Source organism: Macrotis lagotis, chromosome X (genome assembly GCF_037893015.1).
Source record: "Macrotis lagotis isolate mMagLag1 chromosome X, bilby.v1.9.chrom.fasta, whole genome shotgun sequence".
Classification (NCBI taxonomy): domain Eukaryota; kingdom Metazoa; phylum Chordata; class Mammalia; order Peramelemorphia; family Peramelidae; genus Macrotis; species Macrotis lagotis.
The window spans coordinates 76,944,207-76,968,657 of NC_133666.1; the positions used below are offsets into that span (position 1 = coordinate 76,944,207).

Consider the following 24,451-nt stretch of genomic DNA (forward strand, 5'->3'; position numbering starts at 1 on the left):
AGTGCAAGAAAGACAGGCTGAGAGGAACATAGACATCTAGAGAGCCCGAGGCAAACACTCAAAGAGATAGAGCAGAGAGAGAGTTACATAGATAGACAGAGAGAGAGAGAGAGACCTAGAGAGAGAGAGAGAGAGAGAGAGAGAGAGAGAGAGAGAGAGAGAGAGAGAGAGAGAGAGAGTCAGGGAGAGAGAGGAGAGAACGAGAGTGGTTGAGAAAGGGGAGAGAGAGAAAAATCTAGAGAGGTCAGAGAGAGGGAGTGAGAAATGGGAGAGAGAGACAGAGCGAGAGAAATGGAGAGAGAAAAGGAGAGAAAAAGTAAGAGAGAGAAGACAGAAAGAAAGAGAGAGAGAATGATTGAGAGAGAGAAAAGTAGCGAGAGAGAAAGATAGAGAGGTCAGAGAGAGAAAGAGAGAGAAATGGGGAAAGAGAGAGAGGAGAGAATGAGAGTGAAAAGGGGGAGAGAAAGAGAGTGAGAGAGAAGAGAGAATCAGAGTGAGAAAAGGGAGAGAAAGAAAAAGAGAAAGAGAAACAAAGAGAGAGAAAGGGAGAGAGAAAGATAAGAGAAGGAAAGATAGAGAGAGAAAGAAGAGAATGAAAGAGAGAGAAAGAGAGGGAGAAAGGGAGAGAGAGAGGAGAGAATGTAAGAGGAGAGAGAGAGAGAGAAGGAGAGAAAAGGAGAGACAGAGAAAGGGAGAGAGAGGAGAGAACGAGAGAGGTTGAAAAAGGGGAGAGAGAGAGAAATGAAGAGAGTGAAAGGGAGAAAGAGAGAGGAGAGATTGTGAGAGAGAGAGAGGAGAGAATGAAAGAGAGAGAAAGGGAAAGAGATACAGGAGACAATGAGAGAGAGAGAGAGGAGAGAATGAAAGAAGGAGAAAGAGTGAGAAAGAGGGAGAGAGACAGGCAGACAGAAAGAGAGAGGAGAGAATGAGAGAGAGAGAGACACACAGAGAGAGAGAGAGAGAGAGAGAGAGAGAGAGAGAGAGAGAGAGAGAGAGAGAGAGAATTTCCAACAGAGAAGCCATGAAAGAGAAAAGACACAGAGAGTGCAAGAAAGACAGGCTGAGAGGAACATAGACATCTAGAGAGAATGAAAGGGAGAGAGAAAGAAAAGGAGAGACAGAGAGAAAGAGCGGGAGAGACAGAGAGAGAGGAGAGAATGAAAGAGATAGAAAGAGAGAGAAAGGGAGAGACAAAAAGAGAGAATGAAAGAGAGAGAGGAAGAAAGAGAAAGAGAGAGAGGAGAGAATGTAAGAGAGAGCGAAAGACAGAGAGAGAAAGGGAGAGAGAGAGAAGAGAATGAAAGAGAGGGAGAAAGGGAGAGACAGAGGGGTGAATGTAAGAGGGGGAGAGGAGAGAATGAGAGAGAGTGAGAAAGGGGAGAGAATGAGAGAGTGTGTGAGAGAGAGACAGAGAGGAGAGAATGAAAGAGGGAGAAAGAGTGAGAAAGGGAGAGAGAGACAGAGAGAGAGAAAGATAGAGGAGAGAATGAAAGAGAGAGAAAGAAAAGGAGAGACAAAGAGAAAGCGAGGGAGAGACAGAGAGAGAGGAGAGAATGAAAGAGATAGAAAGAGAGAAAGAAAGAGACAAAGAGAGAGAGAATGAAAGAGAGAGGAAGAAAAGGAGAGACAGAGAGAAAGCGAGGGAGACACAGAGAGAGGAGAGAATGAAAGAGATAGAAAGAGAGAGAGAAAGGGACATACAAAGAGAGAAAGAGGAAGAAAGAGAATGGAAGAGAGAGGAGAGAATGTAAGAGAGCGAAAGACAGAGAGAAAGGGAGCTAGAGGGAGAGAGAGAGAGAGAGAGAGAGAGAGAGAGAGAGAGAGAGAGAGAGAGAAGAGAGTGAAAGAGTAAGAGAGGGAGAAAGGGAGAGAGAGGGGTGAATGTAAGAGGGGGGAGAGACTGACAGAGAGAGAGAGAAGAGAATGAGAGCGAAAGGGAGAAAGAGAGAGGAGAGAATGAAGGGAGAAAGAAAGGGAGAGAGAGAGAGGAGAGAATGTAAGAGAAAGAGAAAGAAAGGGAGAGAGAGAGAGAGAGAGAGAGAGAGAGAGAGAGAGAGAGACATTGGGAGTGAAAGACAGAGACATAGATTGTCGGAGATGTAGACAGCTTGAGAGCAGAGAGAGAGAGACAGAGATAGAGGGCATGAGTTAGAGAGCAGTCAGAGAAAGAGTTAGAGGGACATGTGTAAATTGAGAGAGACAGAGAGCAGAGAGCCAGTGGCCGGGAGAGGCTTGTAGGTGGTGTCTGTGGATTGGGTGTGTGTGCGTGACCCTAGGTAGTGGCAGGACCTGGCGAAGGGGGTGGCAGTTGAGGTGGAGAGCTGGGAAGTCCTTTGCGACCTATACTGTTTTCCAAGGATGAGCAGCTTTTGCAGGACTTGTCCTGAGTTGGAGAGAAAAGAGACTTTTAGGAGCTTGGTGACAAGCAGACAGTTGGCTTGGCACTGAGTTTCTCCTTGACTGCTTCTGCGCCCAAGTACAGCCCTGCGCCGTTGGCTGTTTGTGCGCCCCCGGCCATGGCCCGTTCCCGTTAGCCCGTGCCCGTGCCCGCTGAGTGGCGCCCTTACCTCGGCAGCCCCCCACGTTTCGGCCCGGCTTGGTGTTGCGGCGGAGGCCCTCGCGGCCCGCTCACTTCATGTTCCCCCTCCTGGAGCGGCGCCGCGGCCTGGGACCTTGCTGGCCTGAGCCGTTTCCTGTTCCACGGGGAAGGGGAGGGGGGCGGGGCCGTGTTCTGCGCGGGTTCCGCCGTTGCCAAGGGCTTTGTGGGCACCATTCCGGGGAGGCTGGGCTTGTTGCCGGGCGACAGCGACTCTAGTGCCAGACCCCGACTGGTCGCGAACGCGAGCGGTCGGAGTCCGGAGGGAGGCGCGCTCGGCTGCTGCGACAGCGGTCCTTCCCGTTCGTTGGGGCCCTTGTCCGAGGGCACCTCCAAGGGTGTTCGCGTCGGGTAAAAGGGTCCTTTGCCCGCTCCCCGCTCCGGGTCCCCTTTGTCCCAGGGCCCCCTTTCGGGAAGGTCTCCCTCCGGAGGTGGCCCATCCCCCTCGGTCTTTTTGCGTGGGGCTCCCAGAGGGTCGCCCTCCGCTGTCTGCCCGCCCTGTCCCCGCCCCCAAGGTCTCGGTTTTCTATGTGCCCCGCAGAGGCTGGGGGGGGGGGGGGAAGCCGGGGCTCCCCAGCTGCTTCCCCGCCCCCGCCCCGCCCCCGCCCTGCCTCCGCCCTGCCTCCCCTCCGGCTCCAGCGGGCTCCCCGCCCCCCCCCCCCAAGCCCCGACCCTCCCTTGGGCCAGGCGGAGAGGGGAAGCAAAGCCCCCGGGGAGGGGAGGGGGGCAGCTCCGGGCCCCGGGCTCCGAGAGGGGCCCTAAGGGCGAGGGAAGGGGGAAAGGAGGCGCGGCAGGCACAGTGGGGGCGGGGGGCGGAGCCCTAGAGCCGGCTCCTCCGCCTGGTTCCGAGCCACAGAAGTGGGTCAACAGACACGGGGAGGGGGGAAGGAGGCTCCCCGGCTCCCCGGCCTCCTGCCGGCTGATCTGTGGTGGCCGCGGCTCCCCGCCTTGGCTGCTCCGGGGCCCCCGGGTCTGGCCCGCGGCCGCCGGCCTGGCCTGGCTGGCCTCCTCCTCCTCCCTGCGGCCTCTCTTCCCCAGGGGAAACGGAATCTAGGGGACGGGGCTGTGCAGGTTTGTCCGGCAGTGGAGGGGGGGAGGAACGATTCCGAGGAGCACCCTAGGGAAAGCGAGAGGTCAGGGCAACGCTTCTGCTGGGAGAGCCGGACCGCTGGCCCCGGCCGGCTGCTTGGCTTGGGCCGCTGCCTCATTCCCCTTTTCCTGCCCAAGTTTCCTGCTCTGTCCATCGAAAGCTAGGCTTGTCCTGGGGGGCTCTCCCAGCAGAAGCGTTGCCCTGACCTCTCGCTTTCCCTAGGGTGCCACCTTCCCCCCCCGGGAAGCCTCCTCCACGATGCCTGCCATAGGAGGAGAGAGGAGACAGCCTGCTGCGGTGGAGCTCGCCCCAGTAAGACTCCGCCCCCTGCCCCTGCCCCAGGGCAGCCCACTCCAAACCAGGAGCCACTGGAAGGGCCCCTGGGGCTTCTGGAGCCCCGAGCGGACCAGAGCTTCGAAGGAACTTAGCGGCCCCAGGATCCCTCAGCCCCCTGGCCGGCCCTTGGCCCAGAATCCCGTGGTGCAAGCCTCCCGGCTGCCTCCCTCAGCACCTGCCTCCCGCACCCAGAGGCCCTGAAGTCCAGGTCAAGGATGGCTGAAGGTCCCGGGAAATTCCCCCCGTATTGTCCAACCGTGTCCTCCCTTTCCCCCCACGCTGCTCCCCAGGGTCGGCCACACCAAAAGGCTGCCCGTTCGGACACGGTTCAAGCTGCTCCACGCGAGCACCGGGGAGACTCCCTGGGGCAGCCCTGGGTGCTGTGACTGTCTCTATGCACGTGTACATGTGTATCCATTCTTTCCTCCCATCATGCAGTTCTCGGGGATCAAGGGCTTCCTGCAGCCAGGAAGAGCCCAAGCAACAGAGAGAGCAGGCCAGAAGGGGCTCGTTGGCTGGCTCCTGACCTGGCTCCCGCGGCAGGTGGTGCTGTCCATGCTGGTGCTGCTGCTACTGTTTCTGCTCTTCCTGATGGCGATACTGTTGCTACTACTGATCATCCAAGTGGTGGTGTTGATCTTTATCTTCTTCCTGCAAATCCAGCCCTGGATCCTCCCCACCAGCTTCGGGCCGCAGGAAATGGCTCCCAACATGTGGTGCCTGACCCTTCACAAGGGCAACAACACCACTTTCTCCCCTACAACCTGTCCCATGTGGATCCAAAAAACCAGGTCACCCTTCAGCTTCCTGCCATTTGGCAAGAACAGGTAAGCAGCTCAACCCAATGCTATGGCAGGGCTACCCCTCCCCAGCATGGTGCAGGGGCATAAAAACCTGAGCTACCCCAGGCTAACTTCTTCCAAGATTGGCTGCCTGTCCACACCCTTTCTAACAAGCCCAAACACCCCCACAACTACAAAGAAAGGCTTCTTCCTCACAGCCATCTTCTAGGACAAGTCACTTCCAGGACCCAATCCCCTCTGTGACCTGCAGGGTACCATTTCCCACAAGCCCAGCCTCTCTCCTCCCTCCTTAACATCCAAAGGTTTTAACTAGAAAGTTCTTGCCAACAGGAACCATTCTTGACTGGACAATCACAATATGATACACCTGACCTATCTCTCTTCCTCTACAGGGAGCTATTAAAGATTCAACTGACAGAAGGGAACATTCTTCAAAAGGTTTTCAACTAAAATAAAAGGCCTTGGCTATCCCGGCAAACTCCCTCTTTCATTCATTGCCTTGAACACATAAGCATGGGAGATAACTTAAAGTCATTCCACAAGCATTCGCAAGCTCATCTGAACAGGGTTAAGCATTGGGGGAAATCCAGGGCTAAGTGAATTACCATCTGTGCCCTCCAGAAGCTAGCTTATGATGCAGGGACAGACAGAAGGAGGGGAAGAGAGGAGGAGAAAGGAAAAGACAAAAAGAGACAAAAAATGGGAGGAAACAGAGCAGATACAAGCAAACTTAGAGAGCACAGAAATAGGGACAGAAAGCAAAAGAGGGACAAATAAAGACAGAGGGAAGAAGGGGAGAAAAATAAGTACAAGCAGAGGAGACAGACACAGAGCAGCCATGGGCAAAGACAGAAGGGAAACCAAGACACACACAGGCAGGATAACTGCATGGAGAGCTCAAAAAAAAAGAGCTTTTGACAGTTCAAAAAAGACACACAAGGCTCTGGACACCCAAAGGAGTTCAGGGCATTTGCTCGAGACTCCCATTGCTCAGTCCTTAAAAACCAATCCAAAACAGGAGCCCTGGGAGGAAACTTCAGCCTTCATGCACAGCTGGTGACAAGCAGACCTGTTGGGAGACATCAGGCAAGTTCCACTGTCATGAAAGCAGAAGCCAAAGAAAAGGGCAAACTTCTCAAGCACAATGTGTGCCAAGGAGGTCTGGCTACACAACATGCTGTCTGAAAAAGACATTCCAAAGGTAATTAGGGCCAAGGCCATGACAATGGCAACCAGAAGTCAAATGAGATCAGTACCTGCATGGAGAGGAAAAGATGGAAAGCTAGAAGAGACCCTAGGGAACACGGAATCCAACCCTTCATTTTACAGAAAACTCAGACAAGGACAGGCTAACAAACTTGTCCCAAGAGCAAGAGAAGATTCAAACCCAAGCCTTCTTGCCTCCAAGCCCAGCACTCCTTACACATACATCATGCTGTCTTTGATCTCTACCCTGGCCAGACCCCATCAGCTCTAACTCCCACATTTTACAAAGACCTTTAAAAAACCAGGGAATTTCCTGTGGGGGTTAGGCAGGGTCAAGAAGGAGTTGGGAGAGGAAAAGCCTCAGGGTCTTCCAATATCTACAGGACAGGTCATGAGGCAGGGAGAGAAGAGAACTCTGGGGCCACTCAGTGGACAAACCTGGAATAGAGTTAACAGGCCTCTTTCCAGCCAACTTACTAGGTTGGGCCAGTGCTCATGCTAAGTCCTCCAGCAAGCGAATGGCTTTCTGTTCAGGCTAGGTGCTCTCTTGTCCTATCTGCTGTCCTTAAGGGACTACCTGTCTGACCCAGGCAGTCCTCAATGCCCACAAATGTCACCCCAAAGAGAAGGTTGCCAAGTGAGTCTGGGATTCAGTGACAAAACAACCAAAGGCCTGTAACAAGAGTTTATCAGGGGGAAGGGACCCTAAATTTTTCTCTTACCAAGTTCCAGGTAAGATGACTGATCATGCCTCGTACCTAATGGTAAAAAAATGGCCCATCCCACAGCCAACATGGTTCTAGTTATCTGCAGGAAATAGCTTGAAGGTTCCTTTCTCCTTAGACATTAGGACATAGTGACATTACTGGCTTGGGATTCTAGCTTGGGAATTTCCAACCAATAAGACTTTTCACTGTAAGGTTCCTCCCATTTCTCTAAATCAGAGCTTCTAAATAAGGTACCTTTTAGTGCTTTTTATCTGAGAACATTCCTCCATTGCCCACCATCTTGGTCAGGCTCTATGAACATCCTGCTCATCATGGAGCAGGCATATTGCTCACCATCTCCCCCCTGCAACTTCAGTTGCCTCTCCCCTTCCATTGGAGGGCTGAGAGGAAGTGATAAAGCCCTCCACAGAGGGCCCTTCAGAGAAGGCTCAGGATTGACCAGCTCTCTTCATTCCGCTGGTGATTCCCCTCAGTTTTCACTTGGTTTCTCACCTTTTCTGTATACTTTCTCCCATTCAATTGAAAGCTACTTGAGAGAGTGGCACATCAGAGGTATTCGATCATGTTTCTTGAATATTTGATCCTCACCACAGTACCTGGGAAGTGGGGTCTTTTTGGTCCATATTTTTAATTATTCCAGTCCCATTTTACAGTGTGGAAATTGAGAGAGTCGGTATCCAGGGTCACAGAGAATGAAGCCAGCCTTGAACTCAAGCTGGATTTGAACTTCAAATTCAGGTCTCACAGTCTGGGCACTGTGGTGTCCCTATTTCCACTCTCACTGCCAACACTTGGGTACTCCATTCCTGATTACAACCTAAAAAATACCAACTCCCACTTTAACGGGCACAGACCCCTGCTTACAATCTGGACCCTGCATCCAGCATCGTGGAATAGAACCACACACCAATACCCCTGCCAACACCAATCACTAATATTGGCTGCCCAGCCGTTATCCTCAGGGGAGTTTCATGGGGGCCCCCTGTGCTGAGCACCAGCAACACCAAGTGCCAACCAACTACTCCCCCTCAGGTAGCATTGGCCCAATTCTGTGTAGAACATTCTACAAGTCATTAAAAGGAAAAACTCTTTGGATGATGAGCTGGACAGTCCCACCAACTACTATCTGACAACAATGGGCAAATGTACCACAGGAATGACATTCCCCCTCTGCCACCAAAACCCAGACCTGCCTCCCCACCAACTGCTCAGATAAATATAAGAATGTCCTTTAGAAGACCAGCAGCTTTGCTTCCAAAAACCATCACTGAAGGGAGCAGGGCTTGGGGGGAGGGGAATGCACCATTCTTACCCTCACCAACACTAACTGCTGACCAGCTTCCAGTCACAGCAGGAAAGGAGTCCTGCTTCCATCTTATCCCATTAACCATCCAGCATTCCTGCCACTCATACTTGCCACTGTCCACCATCTCCAGAACTGACAACCCCCCCCCCAGACTACCACTCCTGCTTCCTTACTAGCACCAACTTACATAAAGGGGAGATTGCAGAAAAGGCCAGGCATCCCTACTATCTGCTGAGCAGCTGGCACTAGTGACAGGTACCACTTCCCAGTCCAGCCCCACATGCATTAGCAAAGTTAGTAACTGCTGGAGGGGAAGGGCAAAACCTCCTGGGACCAGGGGTTCCAGCCTAGACCACCAGTCCAGGTACTTGGAGTTCTTGTAGCCCATAGGCTCAGAATTTCTGAGAGTTTAACACCCTAGAAAAGCTCACACATGGTCATTTCATCTGTTCATTGTGGTTCTTTTGGTATCATTTTCCAATAACTATATACCCTCCCTCTCTCCCAGAACCCTAATCTTAATCTCGCCCTCTGCCACAGTCTGTCATCTCTGGTCCACCTCTCCTCAGACGCAGCTACTTTTGCCCTTAGAACTCTCCCAGGTGCTCCAACCTGTTCTGGCTTCCCTAACTTCTTTTTCTAATCCCCACCCAATGTAATAACTGGTCCAATTCTTCAATAGCCCCTACCCTTGCATTTCCTCCTTCCCATCCTCCCCTCATCTTCTCCTTGCCAAATCTCAGCCCTGGATTACTACCCCATTTGTTGTCTGCATTACAGGAAATCACCCCACCAAGCTGCACTCCTCTCACACCGGCCCCACTCTGCTGCAGACCCTTGTCACCTCCTGCCTGGACTATTGCAGTAGCTGCTGGGGTTCTGCCTGTCCTGGACCCCTTCTCTGTTACAGTCCATTTTCCATGCAGCCACCAGTCATTTTCCTAAAACCAAGGTCTGATCATATCAACCACACCCCTACTCAATAAACTCCAGTTTTAAAAGCTCCATTTGGCCTTCCTAACCTGTCATCACCTGGCCCCTTTCCTGCCTTCCACTTCCTCTTTCAATCTGTGGACACTACTCCCCCTCCTGACTGTTCCTCCAACAAGACCATCTCCCAGCTCCTCTAGGCCCCCATCTTAAACCCCACCTCCTCCAGGCAGCTTTCCCCACCCTTTCTTCATTCCAGGGTCTTCCCTCCATTTATCATTTCCTACCTAAGCTGCCTAGAGTCAGTTTTGTATGGATTTGTGTGCATTAGAGTGAAAGCTCTCTGATGACAGGGCCTGCCCCGTAGAAGGTGCTTAGCAAATGGTTATTGACTAGTTGGCATTACTCCTCCCCACACATTCCATGTGCTAGCCCCTGTCAGTGTCGCAGTTCCTCATTGGGTCACCTCTATGTTTCTCACTTCAGACTCAGGGAACTCTGACCTACCTCCTAGAAGAACCCTTTCCTGATTCTGCCTGCCCAAGTTGTTAATCATACACACACATCCCTTTCATGGATATTGAGGCATAACCTCAGACGGAGGAACCTGTTTACCAACACAACTCTACGGGAGCTATCCAAACACCATTTCATAGGTAGAAGGGAACCCCCCCCACACACACACACACACAAAACCTCACATCGAGTGAAGGTCATTATTTCCATGGACACAGACACAAACACAGGAAGATGGAATAATATAGTGTGTGGATGTATTGTAAGCATGTGTGTGGTGTGTAAGGATATATGTATGTGAGTATGTATCATGGTATGGGGGGAATGCTTCCCCTTTTAAGTCCTTATATCCCTCTCACAAGAGTCTTGCTGTTTCCCCATCTCCTCCTGTGAGTATGAAGTTCCTATCTCTTGGTAAAGCTTTGTATGGGTTTGTGGATATGGAGGGGCCATACTTACTCTTTGAGATGGGGATACTCACCCATACATCCAATCACCTTTCCAGGTGCAGTTTTCTGAAAAAAATATCTGGGAATCTGAGTAACCTGTAAGGTCAGTAAGAATCAGTGGTGGAAGGATGCCCATCCATTAGGGTAATGGCTGAACAAATTTGGGTATATGAATGTGATGACCACTATTGTTCTGTAAGAAAGCATGAGGGGCCAGATTTCAGAGTAGTCTAGAAAGACTTGCATGAACTCATGCTGAGTGAAGTGAACAGAACCAGGAAAACATTGTACATAGTAAGAGCAACACTGTGTGAAGATCAACTTTGAAGGACTTAGTTTCTCAACAGTTCAGTGACCAAGGACAATTCCAAAAGATTTGTGATGGAAAATAATCATCCACATCCAGAGAAAAAATTATGAAGACCAAAGCAGACTATTTTCATTTTTTTAACGTTTTTTGTTTTTTTTTCCTCTCATTTCTTTTCCTTTTGTTCTGTTTCTTCTTTCGCAATATGATTAATATGGAGATATGTTCTACATAGTTATAAATGTATAAGGGAGGGAGGGAAAAATGTGAAACTCAAAACCTTACCAAAAAACATGATTGTCGAAAACTATCTTTACAAAAGAGCGCATGAGCTCTTGGGCTGCCTCAGAATGGTTCAAGTTTCCAAGCACAGGGAAGTGAGAGGTAGGACACCTGTTCCAGTAGCCCCCAACATATACCTGGAATGCTGTATTCAGAAAGAAGCATCCCTCCTAGTCATCCAGGATAAAGGGATTGTGCTCCAAGGATGCTACAAAACCACTGAGGAGCTTATTAATGCCAGCTCCTCCAAAGTCCCAGAAAAAGACCCTGAACAAAACTTTGTTTCCATGGAGATCAGCACAACTGGGAGAGAAATGGAGGAATCTGTAGGAATCCATATAAGGCTGGAGCAAGGACCAGCTTAAAGGAGCCCAGTGAAAGACCAGAACTGTGGAGCTGATGACTCTGCTCTCCCCCTCCTCTTTCTATCTCTCTCCTCCTCCCTCTCCCCTTTTCCTTTTCTTATTTCTTTGCTCCTCTTCCTCCCCTCTCCTTCCATCCAAGATTATGAAATTTTATCACCATGTAAATATTATAACATTATTCTTCCTTAGATTCCCTAGTTATCACCACAAATATTCACTGAGGTTAGTGCTCAGGTTTTCAGTTTTACAAATAGGTTAATGGAAGCACAAAGAACCTGGTCAGTGAGAGATTTGCCCAAGGTGACCCAAGCAAAATACCCACAAAGACTAGGTGAGGGAGATTTCAGGAATTAGAGGAGCATTGATTTAAAGCTAGAAGGGACTAGAGAGAGTAACTTGTCCATCCAAAGGTGAACAGTTTGTAAATGAGAGGGCCCTATCGCTCTGACCCCACCCCCAGCTAGTATAACCTTCTGCTCTAGCTTAGCTGAGCTCATTGTCATATCTGCAATAAGATGAACCAGATAAGGGCAAAGGGCTTACTCACTCACAAAATCCTTCCAAGCATTTCTGGTAGTCCCCCCTTGGTAGTTTCTATCTGCTTTGCTTCGTTCCTCTAGCAATTCTGCATCCAAGACTCTGTCCAGTAGGTGGCACTGGAGCAACCTCCTGGTGGGCCCTTGTCAGGGCCCCATATCACCTCACACCGTTTCATCATGATGGAAAATGAGAAGCTACATCTTGACACCAGGGACATGGTATCCTGTGGGCATGGTGGCTTCCTATTGGTGCCTGTCTGATCTGAAAAGGCTGTCACCCGTCTCCCAAGGCCTACTGGCGTGGGACTAGTCAAGTTTTGAGGGAGAAGCCACAAGAGGCTAACGCCACTTCAGGTTTCTTCTTCCCAGAGTTCTTTCCTTCAGTGATCTCAAGTGGCATCATCTTCTTCCATCTTCTCTGTCAAAGCTGGAAGCCAGAAATAACTCAATGGGTGAGCAGTCCTTCCCAAAGGACTTCAATAGTATTAAATCCAACTCAGCAGTTTCAAAATACTGATTCCGTTTTGGGAGGGATGTGAAAAATGAGGGGCAGGAGAAAGGCAATGAAAGTGGATTTCTAGTGTCTCCAAATTTAAACAAATTGCATTTGCCCTCACCTACTCGAAGTGGAAAAGAGACAAGACAAGACAGGAGCCAGCAGGAAGCCAAGGCATCTGGAAAAGGGCAACAGATGCTCCTAGCCAAGATGGGTCCAGGTCCTCAGACCTGACAGCTTCCTCACTTGGAAGGGCTGGTGGGCACAGCTGCCTGGGTTGGCTCTATGCCAGCTGAAGGAAAAAAAGCCTCTGAGATGCTCCCCAGCTCAACTGGAAAGAGACAGAGACAGAGACAACAGGACAAAGAGATATGAGAGAAAGACAGAGACAGAGAAAAAGATGGTAAGGGGAAAATACAGAGAAGGAAAGGGAGAGGTTGGAGGCAGAGAAAGACAGTTAAAGAAAGGGGAGAGTGAAAGAGAGAGGGGAGAGGAGGGAGAGAGACAGAGAATTCAACATTGCCAAGAGCAGCTGTAGGGGAGCACCTGGGAAGACCCCCAATGTGCAGGCCCAAAGACAGAGCCCTAACTCCTCCCCCTGTGCCTTCACTAGCCCTCTAGCCTAGTCACCAGAAGGACCCCTTCCTCTGTGACCTGGAGTGTTCTGTGGTGAATGGATGGAGAGGACACTGGGAAGCTAGCTCCTCCCCCTCCCCCAGCCCTGCCTTGCCCAGAAGTGACCACACACACACCATATTTAATCAACTATTTAATCAGCTATAAACAATAGGCCTGTACACTATACAGTATAAAGTTTTCTAAAAGTCTATACAAATCAAACAGTAATCACAGAAAAAAAAACCTTAATTGTATGTCTTTCATTGAAGAGATCCCTGGGAAAAGGGTTGTGCCTGAGACCAGGAGGTGGAGAGAACTTGGGGAGAAGATCTGTGCAGAGTAGGGAGGGGGAGTGGCCGCCTCTGGAGGTAGTGAGCTCCCTGTCACTTCCAGTGTTTGAGCAGAGGCTGGAATAACCACCTTTCAGGGAAATTAAAGAGGGGCTTACCCCCCATTGGATTCCCTCCAAGAGCCTGCACCCACTTCTGAGATGCAGGAAAATTCTTCTGTCTCTGACCCCAGAAAAAAGACCTATACAGAGGATGCCCAAGGAAGCATCTGAAGGCCAGGAAGAATAAGAGCCTGCCTGGTGGGGAGCACAGGGGCAGGACTCCAATGGGCAGGGGGCACCTGGGCATCAATCATGGGCGAGTCGCTCAGTGCCTCTCAGCCGCACACACCCACCTTTCTGCAAGGCCAGGCCTAGCAAGATAAACCCTAACTCCAAGAGGCAGTGCTCAAAAGCAGCCAACATTTCCCTGTACCCATCTGCACTAACCAAGGCTCTGTAGAAACGAGTCAAAGCTGAAAACTCACAAGGAGAGTCAAAGCGACAATAGCCCGTGCCAACAACAGCCCATGAGTCCTGAGTTCAGATCATCCCCAGACATCTGAGGGGCTGGCTCTCATCCCCTACAACATCCCCCCACCCCCACCCAGCTCAATATTCACCCAGGACCCTTCTCCCAACCACCTGCCAAAATGTGCTTAGAAAATGTAAACTTGCTTTAACATCAAAACCAGAAAGGGAATGAGAGTGTTCATTCCAAATCCAAATCAGACCCTTGGCCCTTCAGGCATTCTCACGCCTCTCCAGGAATCACAAATTAAAGGGGGCTCATGAGGGAGCCTCCCCTCAAGGGGTCCCATCTGGGAACTGACATAACTAACTGGACTCCCAAGTTCCTGACCCTGAAATTTGCCAAAATTTCTGATGAAAAGTAGGGTAGGAGTTGCTCTAAGGAGGTCCAGCTTGTCTAGGAGCCATGCTAAAGAGCGGGCCCTTGATAGCCCTCAAACAGGGGCATTTCCCTGGAGGTTGGTGAGCAACTCCTATTCCTATGGAACCAAAAGCATTTGCTACAAATATAGTCCTTGTTCCCAACCCTAGGAATAGCAACCCCTTTGGGGGAAGCGGAAGACAAGGCGGGAAAATGGCAGACCTGCAAAGAGCACTGGGCGAGCCGGGGCCCAGCCAAGCCCCCAAGATTCCCATACCAACAAACACCAAGGCCAGAAGGCCCCTGGTAGGCAGGGGGTAAAGCACCCAACTAGAAAAAAGCAGGCAAAAGGTGGACAGAAAAGTGAAGTGGCCAGCAGGAACCTTCCAATGAGGATGGTTCCAGGTCAGGGCCCCTTAAGAAGGGAAAGGGGAAAGGTCAGTGGAAGAAAACAGGTCCTGCTGCTGCCCTCCTGCTTGGGAGGGCAAATGAGGCAGCACTTCCCAGTGGCAGAAAGGGCAGTGGCAGCAGCCAGGGGTCTGTGCATGAGAAGAGACAGAAGAGCCCCAGGAGTTGCTGCCACTTATCTCCTCCACCCTCCTTGGGAAGAAGACAAGGCCAGGGCATGGGGGCTGGTGCCACCCAATTTTCTCTATTTTCTTACATTTTGTAGGCTTTCCCTACTCAAATAATGTCCAAAATATGGTCTGCTGGTGTATTAGGAAACACTGTTTCTAAATGAGCCCTGCTGGCCTGCCAGGAAGGAGGCAGCAGAAGCTTATTCAGCATCCGAGTCCATTGGCAGGTAAGTGGGCAGCAGGAGGAACCCTGAAGGAGCTGCCAACTGGTCGTCTGGGTTCCACTGTTGGGGCTCAGTCTTGGAGAAAGATCCCAGGGAACTTGCCAGTTTCCTGGGAAGAAAAGTGCCTGATCACCCAGCATCCCCCAGCCCAGCTATCCCGGAACCAAGGCCCTACCTCCTGCTGGTGGCTTCTCTTGGCCAAGGGTTTCTATAGCTTCAACTAAGTCACTGTGAACAGCAACTCCCCAGGCTTAGCTTGAACCCAGCAACCTGCTACTTCTGGGCAATGGGCTTGGGACCTGGGCTAAGGAGTGGGTAAGGGGCTGGTGGGAAGGTGGGGGAAGCTCAGTCAGGAAAATGAAATCTGGGCAATGACTAAGTACTTTGCACTCATGTCCCTCAAGGGCCTACACAGAAAAAGGGAGAATCAGAAAGTTACCGGCCAACTCACTCCAAACACTGATCCGAAGCAGGGCAAGAGCTGGGTAGAAGTTGGTACAACATGAAGGAAAAGAAACAACAGGAAAGAAGAGAGAAAACAGGGTTAGCTCAGCCCAGTCATGAGCTTGCAGCTTCTGTTCACTTGTGGCTGTGTTCAAAGGCGCAGAGGTAGCCATGAGAGCTGCCCATTCTGGGCTGAATCCTCGTCTGGATGGCAACCAGACCAGGCCTGGGGCCTGAGAAGATCAACAGGAAACCACTCTGGCTCACCCTCCTCACTCTCCCCCTAGCAGAGGGTCTCATAGTAATGGTGGGGGTAGGGTAGGGGTGATTATGGCATGGGCTGGGAAGGGAGAAGAGGAAAATGGGACGGAAGAGGGAGAAGAGAGAGGAGGAGGAGGAAAAGGGTAAAAAGGAGAAGAGGGAGAAGAGGAGGTGGCGGCAGCCAGGCTCACATCATGATGTGGCGCCGCCGATGGAGAGCCAGATGGTCGGAGCGGGAGAAGCTTCGGTCACAGTCCGAGCAGTGGAAGGGTTTGATGCCCGTGTGCTTGCGGAAATGGCGGGTGAGCTCATCTGAGCGAGCAAACTTCCAGGTGCAGCCTTCCCAGGTGCACTTGTAGGGCTTCTCTCCTAGAAGGGGACACAGCAAACAAGCAGGTCTGAGCAAAGTCACATACAAATAACATGGGGAAGGGTAGCTACCCATGAAGCCTGTGCCACAGGTGATCAGTACATTGGGATTTGGACACTCAGCACTCCCAAGATCCTCTACCATCTCCTGTGTGAATCCATTTCAATAGAGTCACCTCTTTCTCTGGACTCCAAATGAGCTTACTCCCACTCAGTTGGGAAAAGGAATTCCCATCCAAAAAGGATGAGCTGAGTCAGACTGGCTAGCCCATCCTCCCTCCATAGCAGCTAGTCTGGTCCAATCACCAGGTAGCTCTCCACAGGTGACTCTGTCTGACGTCACGTTGCCAACTGTTAGGGAAAGAGTGTCTTTGCCAACTGTTAGGGAAAGAGTGTCGACAAGACCACCGACCACTCCCCAGATTCATTCTCTGTCAACAACAGTAGGGAGGTCGAGTCAAGATGACAGAGAGGATCAATAAAAAAGTGCAAAAGAAGGTGGCTTAGCCCTACCTGATCTAAAATTATATTACAAAGCAACAGTCATTAATACTGTCTGGGATTGGCTAAGAAATAGAGTCGTGGATCAGTGGAATAGACTAGGTGCAATAGCAGGAAACCATTATAGTAATCTGCTGTTTGATAAACCCAAAGAGTCCAGCTATTGGGATAAAAACTCTCTCTTTGATAAAACTGCTGGGAAAATTGGAAGTTAGTATGGGAGAAACTTAGATTAAACCAACACCTCACACCTTATACCAAGACAAGAGAAGATCCAAATGGATACAGCATTTAGACATAAAATACAATATTATAAGCAAACTAGGAGATCAAAGAGTAGTTTACCTGTCAGATGTATGGAAAGGGAAGCAGTTTATGACTAAGGAAGAGATGGAGAACATCATTAAAAACAAACTAGACAATTTTGATTACATTAACTTAAAAAGCTTTTGCACAGACAAAACCACTGTAACCAAGATCAAAAGAAATGTAGTAAATTGGGAAACAATCTTTACAACTAATGTTTCTGAGAAAGGACTCATTTCTAAAACGTACAGAGTACTGAGTCAAATTAAAAAAAAATTCATTCCCCAATTGACAAATGGTAAAAGGATATGCAAAAGCAATTTGCAGATGAGGAAATCAAAGCAATCCATAGTCATATGAAAAATTGCTCTAAATCATTACTTATTAGAGAAATACAAATTAAAGCTTTTCAGAGGTACCACCTTACACCTCTCAGACTGGCCAATATAACCAGAAAGGATAATGATCATTGTTGGAAGGATTGTGGGAAATCTGAGACACTATTACATTGTTGGTGGAGCTGTGAACTCATCCAGCCTTTCTGAAGAGCAATTTGGAACTACGCCCAAAGGGCAACAAAAATGTGCATACCCTTTGATCCATCAATACCACTACTGGGTATTACACTGAAGATATGATGAAAAAGGGTAAAAACATCACTTGTACAAAAATATTCATAGCAGCCCTGTTTATGGTGGCAAAGAATTGGAAATCAAGTAAATGTCCTTCATTTGGAGAATGGCTTAGCAAATTGTGGTCTATGTATGTCATGGAACACTATTGTTCTATTAGAAACCAGGAGGGATGGGAATTCAGGGAAGCCTGGAGGGATCTGCATGAACTGATGCTGAGTGAGATGAGCAGAACCAGAAAAACACTGTACACCCTAACAGCAATATGGGGGCGATGATCAACTCTGATGGACTTGCTCATTCCATCAGTGCAACAATCCGGGACAATTTGGGGCAGTCTGCAATGGAGAATACCATCTGTATCCAGATAAAGAGCCGTGGAGTTTGAACAAAGACCAAGGACCTTTAATTTAGATTAAAAAACTGCTATCTTATTGTCTGATCTTGCTATCTCTTATACTTTATGTTTCTTCCTTAAGGATCTGATTTCTCTCTCATCACATTCAATTTGGATCAATTTATACCATGGAAACAATGTCAAGACCAGCAAATTGCCTTCTGTGGGGGGTGAGGAGAGGGAAGTAAAATTAGGGGAAAAAACTGTAAAACTCAAAATAAATAAAATCTTTATAATTAAAAAATAAAATGAAATAACTTCAGGCAATATAAAAAATTACAGAGAGGAAGCTGTAGAATTGAGCTCCCATGAACCCTTCATGACAAGAAAAAAGGAGCACATTGAATTCACTGGTAGTTAGTAAACCATGAGATATAAAAAGAGGTACAATCCAGTCCCTACCCTTTAGGTACTCCCCATCTAATGGAGAAGAGAACAAGCAAACAAGTTCAAATAGCTTTGGACCAGAGCAGAAAAAATCATTAGAAGAGGAAAGACATTAAAATGAAGAGGGTTTTTGGAAAGGTTTCCTATAGAAGATGGGATTCTACCTGGGAAAGCCAAGCCAAAAGTAAGAGGGTGTCAAATTTCCAGCACATCCCTCCTGTAGTCTCTGAGGCCAGAGAACTAAGACTGGGCACCTGGGAAGAAAAGATCCCAGGGGATCCTTGAATTACTGCTATGTAGCAACTCTGCCTCCAGTATCCAATTCTGGACAGAGAGGACTGAGCCCTTGCTGTGGACTGAGTAGGGAGCGGATTCCAGAACCATAGCTGCAGGACCCTGAACCTGAGAGCAGAGTGGGGACTCTGTTCTAGACTTTAACCCAGCACAGAAGCCTACAATGGAGTAACCAGGGAAAGAGTCACAGACTAAATCCAAGAAAGCAGTTCAAAACAAGAATATTTTATTAATGTAAAAAAACATTTGTACAAAATGAGAATAAAAAATAAATTAAAAGTTAAAAAAAAAGAAAGCAGTTCAGTCACTCCACACCTATAGACCCCCCCCCGGGGGCTATCAGTAACTGAGTCCAGCTTCCAACCACAGAAACCGAGCCACAGATGAACCAGCAGACCCGAAGTATATCAGGAATGTGCAGAACTCTGGCCAGGAGGACAGGAAGCAGATCCCTCCCCAGATCATTCCATTTCAGAAGTACCAAAAACATGTGATGGGGGGAAGGGGCCCTCCTCCCCGACACCCCCAACACATTGAACTAGAAAAACAGCATAGAGACATAAAACAAGACAAGATCAGGCCAGATCTTTCTCCCAGAGGTGTGGCAGAGCCCAACCTTTACATCAAGTCTAAAGTTAGGACATGGTATGGAAGAATGAACAAACAAAAGAACCCAACCACGCAGAGCTTGTCCAAGGACAGGGACAGTCAAAGGAAAAAGGGGGGAAAAACTATTTAAATAGTGTTTACTATGTGCTTTTTAATTTTTCAAATTTGGTCTTATTTGATTCTTATAATAACCTTAGCAGGTAGTGTTATTATCTTCAATTTATAACTGAAGAAACTGAGATAAATAGAGGCAAAATGACCTGCTCAGGGTCACACATCTAGTAAGTGTCTGAGGCTGGATTTGAACTCCAAATTTTGTGACTCTAGAACTAGTGCTCTCTCTACTGCAGTGTCTCCTATTTCAAAACCCAGAAGAAGAGAATGACTTGAAAATATCTACAAGCAAAGCCTCAGAGAAAATATAGCTGGGACATAAAACCAACATGAATTTCCAGAAGAAAGTAAGAGTATGAGAAAGAGCAAAAAAGTTTGTTTCAAAATCAGAGTGTAGAACACAGGGAAGAATGGAAAAAGAAGTGAGAGCTGGGAAAGTTACGAAAAGAAAATTAACAGTTTGGAAAAGGAAATATGAAAACCTCAGTGAAGTAAATGACTCCTTGAAAATTAGAACTGGTAAAATGGAAGTGAAAAATTCATTTGGTCATCTAGAAATAATAAGAAGACAAATTCAAAAGATTGAAAAATAGAAGAAAATGGGAAAATTTGTCTTAAAAAATACAAATGAAGAGCAGCTAGGTGGCGCAGTAGATACAGCACCAATCCTGGAGTCAGGAGTACCTGAGTTCAAATTCTACCTCAGACACTTAATACTTACCTAATTGTGTGGACTTGCCTAAGGTCACAAAAGAAAGCAAGAAAAGAAAGCAAGAAAGAAAGCAAGAAAGAAAGCAAGAAAGAAAGCAAGAAAGAAAGCAAGAAAGAAAGCAAGAAAGAAAGAAAGAAAGCAAGAAAGAAAGAAAGAAAGAAAGAAAAGGAAAAAGAAAAGAAAAGAAAAGAAAAGAAAAGAAAAGAAAAGAAAAGAAAAGAAAAGAAAAGAAAAGAAAAGAAAAGAAAAGAAAAGAAAGACAGACAAATGACTTGGAAAATAAATCAAGGAGAGATGATTTAAGAACCATTAGTCTACATGAAAGCCATGAACAAAAATGGAGATTCTATTTTCAAACAAGACAGAAAAGAAAACTGCCCAGATATCTTAGAATCAGAGGACAAAATTTAGATTAAAAGATCTTCTTCCTGCAATAAAAATCAAAATGAAAACTCCCAAGAATGCTATAGCCAAAATCCAAAGTTTCCAGGTCAAGAAAACCAACCTTTTAAATGAAATGGATGAATATTCATAAAAATATAAATTGCACAAATAACAACAGGAAATAACTCTATCTTTAAAAATGAAAATGAAGAAGCCATAAATGAACTATCCCTCCAAAACTAAGACCAAATAGATTTACAAGTGACTTTTACCAAACAGTTAAGGAATGATTAACTCCAATACTGCAAAAATTGTTTGAAAAAAACCTTCTAAAATATGGTCTTGATATCTAAATCAAGGATAGTCAAAACAGAGAAAGAAAGGTATAAATTAATTTCCCTAATGAATATTGTTTGTTTTGTTTTTTTTTAGGTTTTTGCAAGGCAGATGGGGTTAAGTGGCTTGCCCAAGGCCACACAGCTAGGTAATTATTAAGTGTCTGAGACTGGATTTGAACCCAGGTACTCCTAACTCCAAGGCCGGTGCTTTATCCACTACGCCACCTAGCCGTCCCCCTAATGAATATTGATACAAAAATTTTAAATGAAATATCAGCAAGAAGATTACAGCAATATCTCACAAAGATCATACACAAAGACCAGGCTGGATTCCTACCAGGATGCAGGACTGGTTCAATATTAGTGCAATAAATTAATACAGTAATACAATAAAATTAATACAATAAAAAGTACAGGAATAAACAGAGCTTTCCTTCAAATGATAAGTAGTTTCTAAAACCAAGAGCCAGAATTATGGGACAAGCTAGAGGTCTTTCCAATAAGATCAGGGGTAAATCAAGGATGTTTATTATCACCATTATTATTCAATTTGGCCTTGAAATGTTAACTACAGCCATAAGACAAGAAAAATTAAAGGAATTAGCAAAAAGAAGAAACAAAACCATAACTTTTACAGATGATATGCTAAGTTACTTAGAGAAACCTAGAGAGTCAATATTGTGAGTGACACATGTCACTGGATGGCTGAGTGAGAGCAGCGCAGATGGGAATGTGACAGAGCACAAGGGCTGGAAGCAGGAAAACCTGAGTTCAAATGTAACCCTCAAACATTTACTACTTGTATGACCCTGAGTAAGTCATTTACCTCTGTAAAATGGGGATGATAATGGCATCTATTTCCCAGTATTGTTGAGAGGATCAAATGAGATACAATTTGTAAAGTACTTAGCACAGTGCTGGGCACAAAGTATGTCTTTTTTTTAGGTATTTTTGCAAGGCAGTGGGGTCAAGTGGCTTGCCCAAGGCCACACAACTAGGTAATTATTAAGTGTCTGAGGCTGGATTTGAACTCAGGTCCTCCTGACTCCAGGGCCAGTGCTCTATCCACTGTGCTACCTAGCCACCCCCCACAAAGTATGTCTTAATAAATGCTCAATCCATGGGCAGCTAGGTGGTGCAGTGCATAGACCACTGACCCTGAAATCAGGAGGACCTGAGTTCAAATCTAGCCTCAGATACTTAACACTTCTTAACTGTGTGACCCTGGGCAAGTCATTTAACCCCACTGCCTTAAAGTTTAAAAAAATAAATGCTTGAACCTTCCTTCCTTCCTGGGAGACAATAAATTCCAATCCTGCCCCGGCTATACCATGTGACTACACATAGCACATCTTCAAGAGAGAATACTACAGATATTATGATCCATGTTTGACAAACTTTTCAGACTTATCTGAAGCTCTTGTAAACCCCTGTGGAAATGTCCCACCTAATAAAAACATATCCCCAATAGTCACAACCATTTCTGCTCCCACACACACTGCCTGGGCCTTCATGTAGACACAGCAATCCTTTTACTCTTTCCTGATCCACTGTGCCATCCCATTCATTTGCCCCACAGAAGCTGTTCTGAGTCTCCTCTTCTCTTCTCAAGCCTTCTACATTATGCCTGAACCTTTCTTCAGCAGAAGATGCTGCTTTCTACTTCACCAGGAAAAGTTTATGGCTATTTCTCCCTCTCCTCCTTAATCTTACTTTTCAAACTATGCAAGTACTGTTCCCTGCCTCTTCTCCTCCCTTTCTCCAAGGTTCTGAGGATCATGTGGCCCTTTTCCTCCCCAATGGCAACCTTTCCACTTGGGCTTTTGATCCTTATCCCTTTCAATCTCCTATGGCAGCCGGTCCCATCAATCACCCCCCTTCTCTCTGTCTCTGTCTTGCTGTGTGTCTTTCTCTCTCTAACTCTGTCTCTCCCTCTGTTTCTCTGTCTCTCTCTCTGTCTCTATATCTTTCTGTCTCTGTCTCTCTTTGTCTCTCTCTCTCTCTGACATCCCTCCTCTCTCAGTCCAATTTTCATTTTCACTTGATCCAGCACCTGTCTTCATACATATCCAGATCCCACAATACACGAAATGGAAGAAAGAAAATTGTTAGAATCAACTTCAGTTTTGCTCAATGACATGCTGACCAAAATGAAACCCCAATGAAGTGGATGCACACTTCAAAAACCATAAGGTGAACAGAACAAGAAAATGAAAGCTTAAATTACCTGATCTAAGGGAAAAAACTGACCAAAACTCCCCACTCCACCTCAACAGGGTCATGACAGAATTGTACAGAACATGCAAAGGACATTGTTTGCAAAAATAAGGACAGAAAGGCCTTCTCTGAGCCAAATATGAGCCTGATATAGCAAAGAAACTACAGCAAGGAAAAGAACTGCAAGGGAGTAGAGTGAATTTTTAATTCACCAAGTCAGGCTTGATTTATTAGGAAAATGACAAATATAATAGATCATATTAATAACAAAAGCAGTAAGAACCAAACTTATAAAAAACATTGGCAAAAATACAACAGCCATTTCTGTAAAAGCATTACAAAAGGACAAACAAGGCAATGAACACCGTGATGGGGGCTACTGAGATAGCAGATCTCTTAAGTTGGGCAGTTCTGAGTTATTTCAATGGGGGACATTGCACAAAGTTAGACAGGAACATGGTGGAACCCTAAAAGCTAAGGAGGGGCAAACCAGTCTGTGCCAGTTAGAAATGGGATGATTGACTGTGAGCAGTCCCTGTACTGATAGCCTGGGCAAGCTAGGGAGACCTAGTCAATGCAAGAGAGACAGAAGCAGGGAGAGGAGAGGGAGAGGAGAGGGAGAGGAGAGGGAGAGGAGAGGGAGAGGAGAGGGAGAGGAGAGGGAGAGGAGAGGGAGAGGAGAGGGAGAGGAGAGGGAGAGGAGAGGGAGAGGAGAGGGAGAGGAGAGGGAGAGGAGAGGGAGAGGAGAGGGAGAGGAGAGGGAGAGGAGAGGGAGAGGAGAGGGAGAGGAGAGGGAGAGGAGAGGGAGAGGAGAGGGAGAGGAGAGGGAGAGGAGAGGAGAGGAGAGGAGAGGAGAGGAGAGGAGAGGAGAGGAGAGGAGAGGAGAGGAGAGGAGAGGAGAGGAGAGGAGAGGAGAGGAGAGGAGAGGAGAGGAGAGAAGGAGGGTTAGATGGATAGAAAAGCAGATGGATAGATAAACGATATAGACAGAAAGACAAATAGATAGAGACAGATACAGACAGATGGTCATATAGATGAATGGATGGATGGAGAGATGGATAGGTAGTTAGATAAACAGATAAATAGAATAAAATCTCACTAAAAAGCATAAGAATGGAGCATCCCCTTAATATGACAAACAGCAACTGTTCCAAACTCTAGATCTGACATTATCCTTATTGAAGAAATGCTGGCGACCTTTTTAATATGATCAAGGATAAGACTGTTTACTGTACATGGTCCAGCCCTGCCAATGCATACTAGTGGAACAAGAAAAGATAAACAGTTGAGAGCATCAGCCTGGGCAAAGAGGAACCACATCGTCATTCACAGATGCTAGGATGGTTTGTCTTTCGAGAACTCTGGAGATTCCAAATTAATCACTTCGTGGAGTACTCAGGACAAGGAGAGAAGAGAAAAAAGAGAAAAACACCACTAAAAGTCACGGTTTTTCTTCCTGTCCAAAGTCTAAGGACTAAGGCAAGTTCCTTTTGGCTGACTTATCCTCTTGTCTTTCCCAGCCCACCTCCTCCTCCCCTTTCCCTCTTTCTCAAAGCCTACCTGCCATTCAGAGGGAATAATGTGCTCATTGAGTCTCTGTGTCCCCCCACACACAAGGAAGTTGCTTTCTCAGAGACTCAGTTCACCCACCTGAACAAAGCTGATGGAGGAGGCAGGAAGAGCAGGTGAGATAGAAAGGATGAGCTGACTGCCATGAAATTTAAGGTTAGAGTGCCCAACAAGTTCATCTTAGGTACCTGCTAACAGGTGGCCCAGTGAAAAAAGCGCTAGGTTTGGAGTCAAGAAAACTCAGTTCCCTGGGTTCAACTCCTGGGTCAGACACTGACTAGCTGTTTGACTCTGGACAAGTCACTTCACCCTGTTTGCCTCTGTTTCC

The 24,451-nt window shown here is 47.3% G+C and overlaps 1 protein-coding gene across 14 annotated transcripts in view; it reads right to left on the minus strand.

Moving 5' to 3' along the window:
• Positions 1–8,626: 8,626 nt before the first annotated feature.
• Positions 8,627–24,451, minus strand: part of KLF8 (KLF transcription factor 8) — a 47,156-nt gene continuing 31,331 nt past the window's right edge. For 8 of the 14 annotated variants that reach the window (XM_074208259.1, XM_074208253.1, XM_074208256.1 and 5 more), the window contains 3 exons: positions 15,486–15,663; positions 15,041–15,070; positions 12,703–14,698 (listed from right to left, as the gene is read on the minus strand). In XM_074208259.1, the coding sequence (XP_074064360.1) occupies positions 14,566–14,698; positions 15,041–15,070; positions 15,486–15,663 (341 nt within the window). In that variant the 3' untranslated portion in view covers positions 12,703–14,565. Of the gene's footprint in view, positions 11,881–12,696; positions 15,664–24,451 lie in introns of those variants that run through there. The other 6 variants (XM_074208255.1, XM_074208257.1, XM_074208262.1 and 3 more) reach the window with 5 other exon arrangements.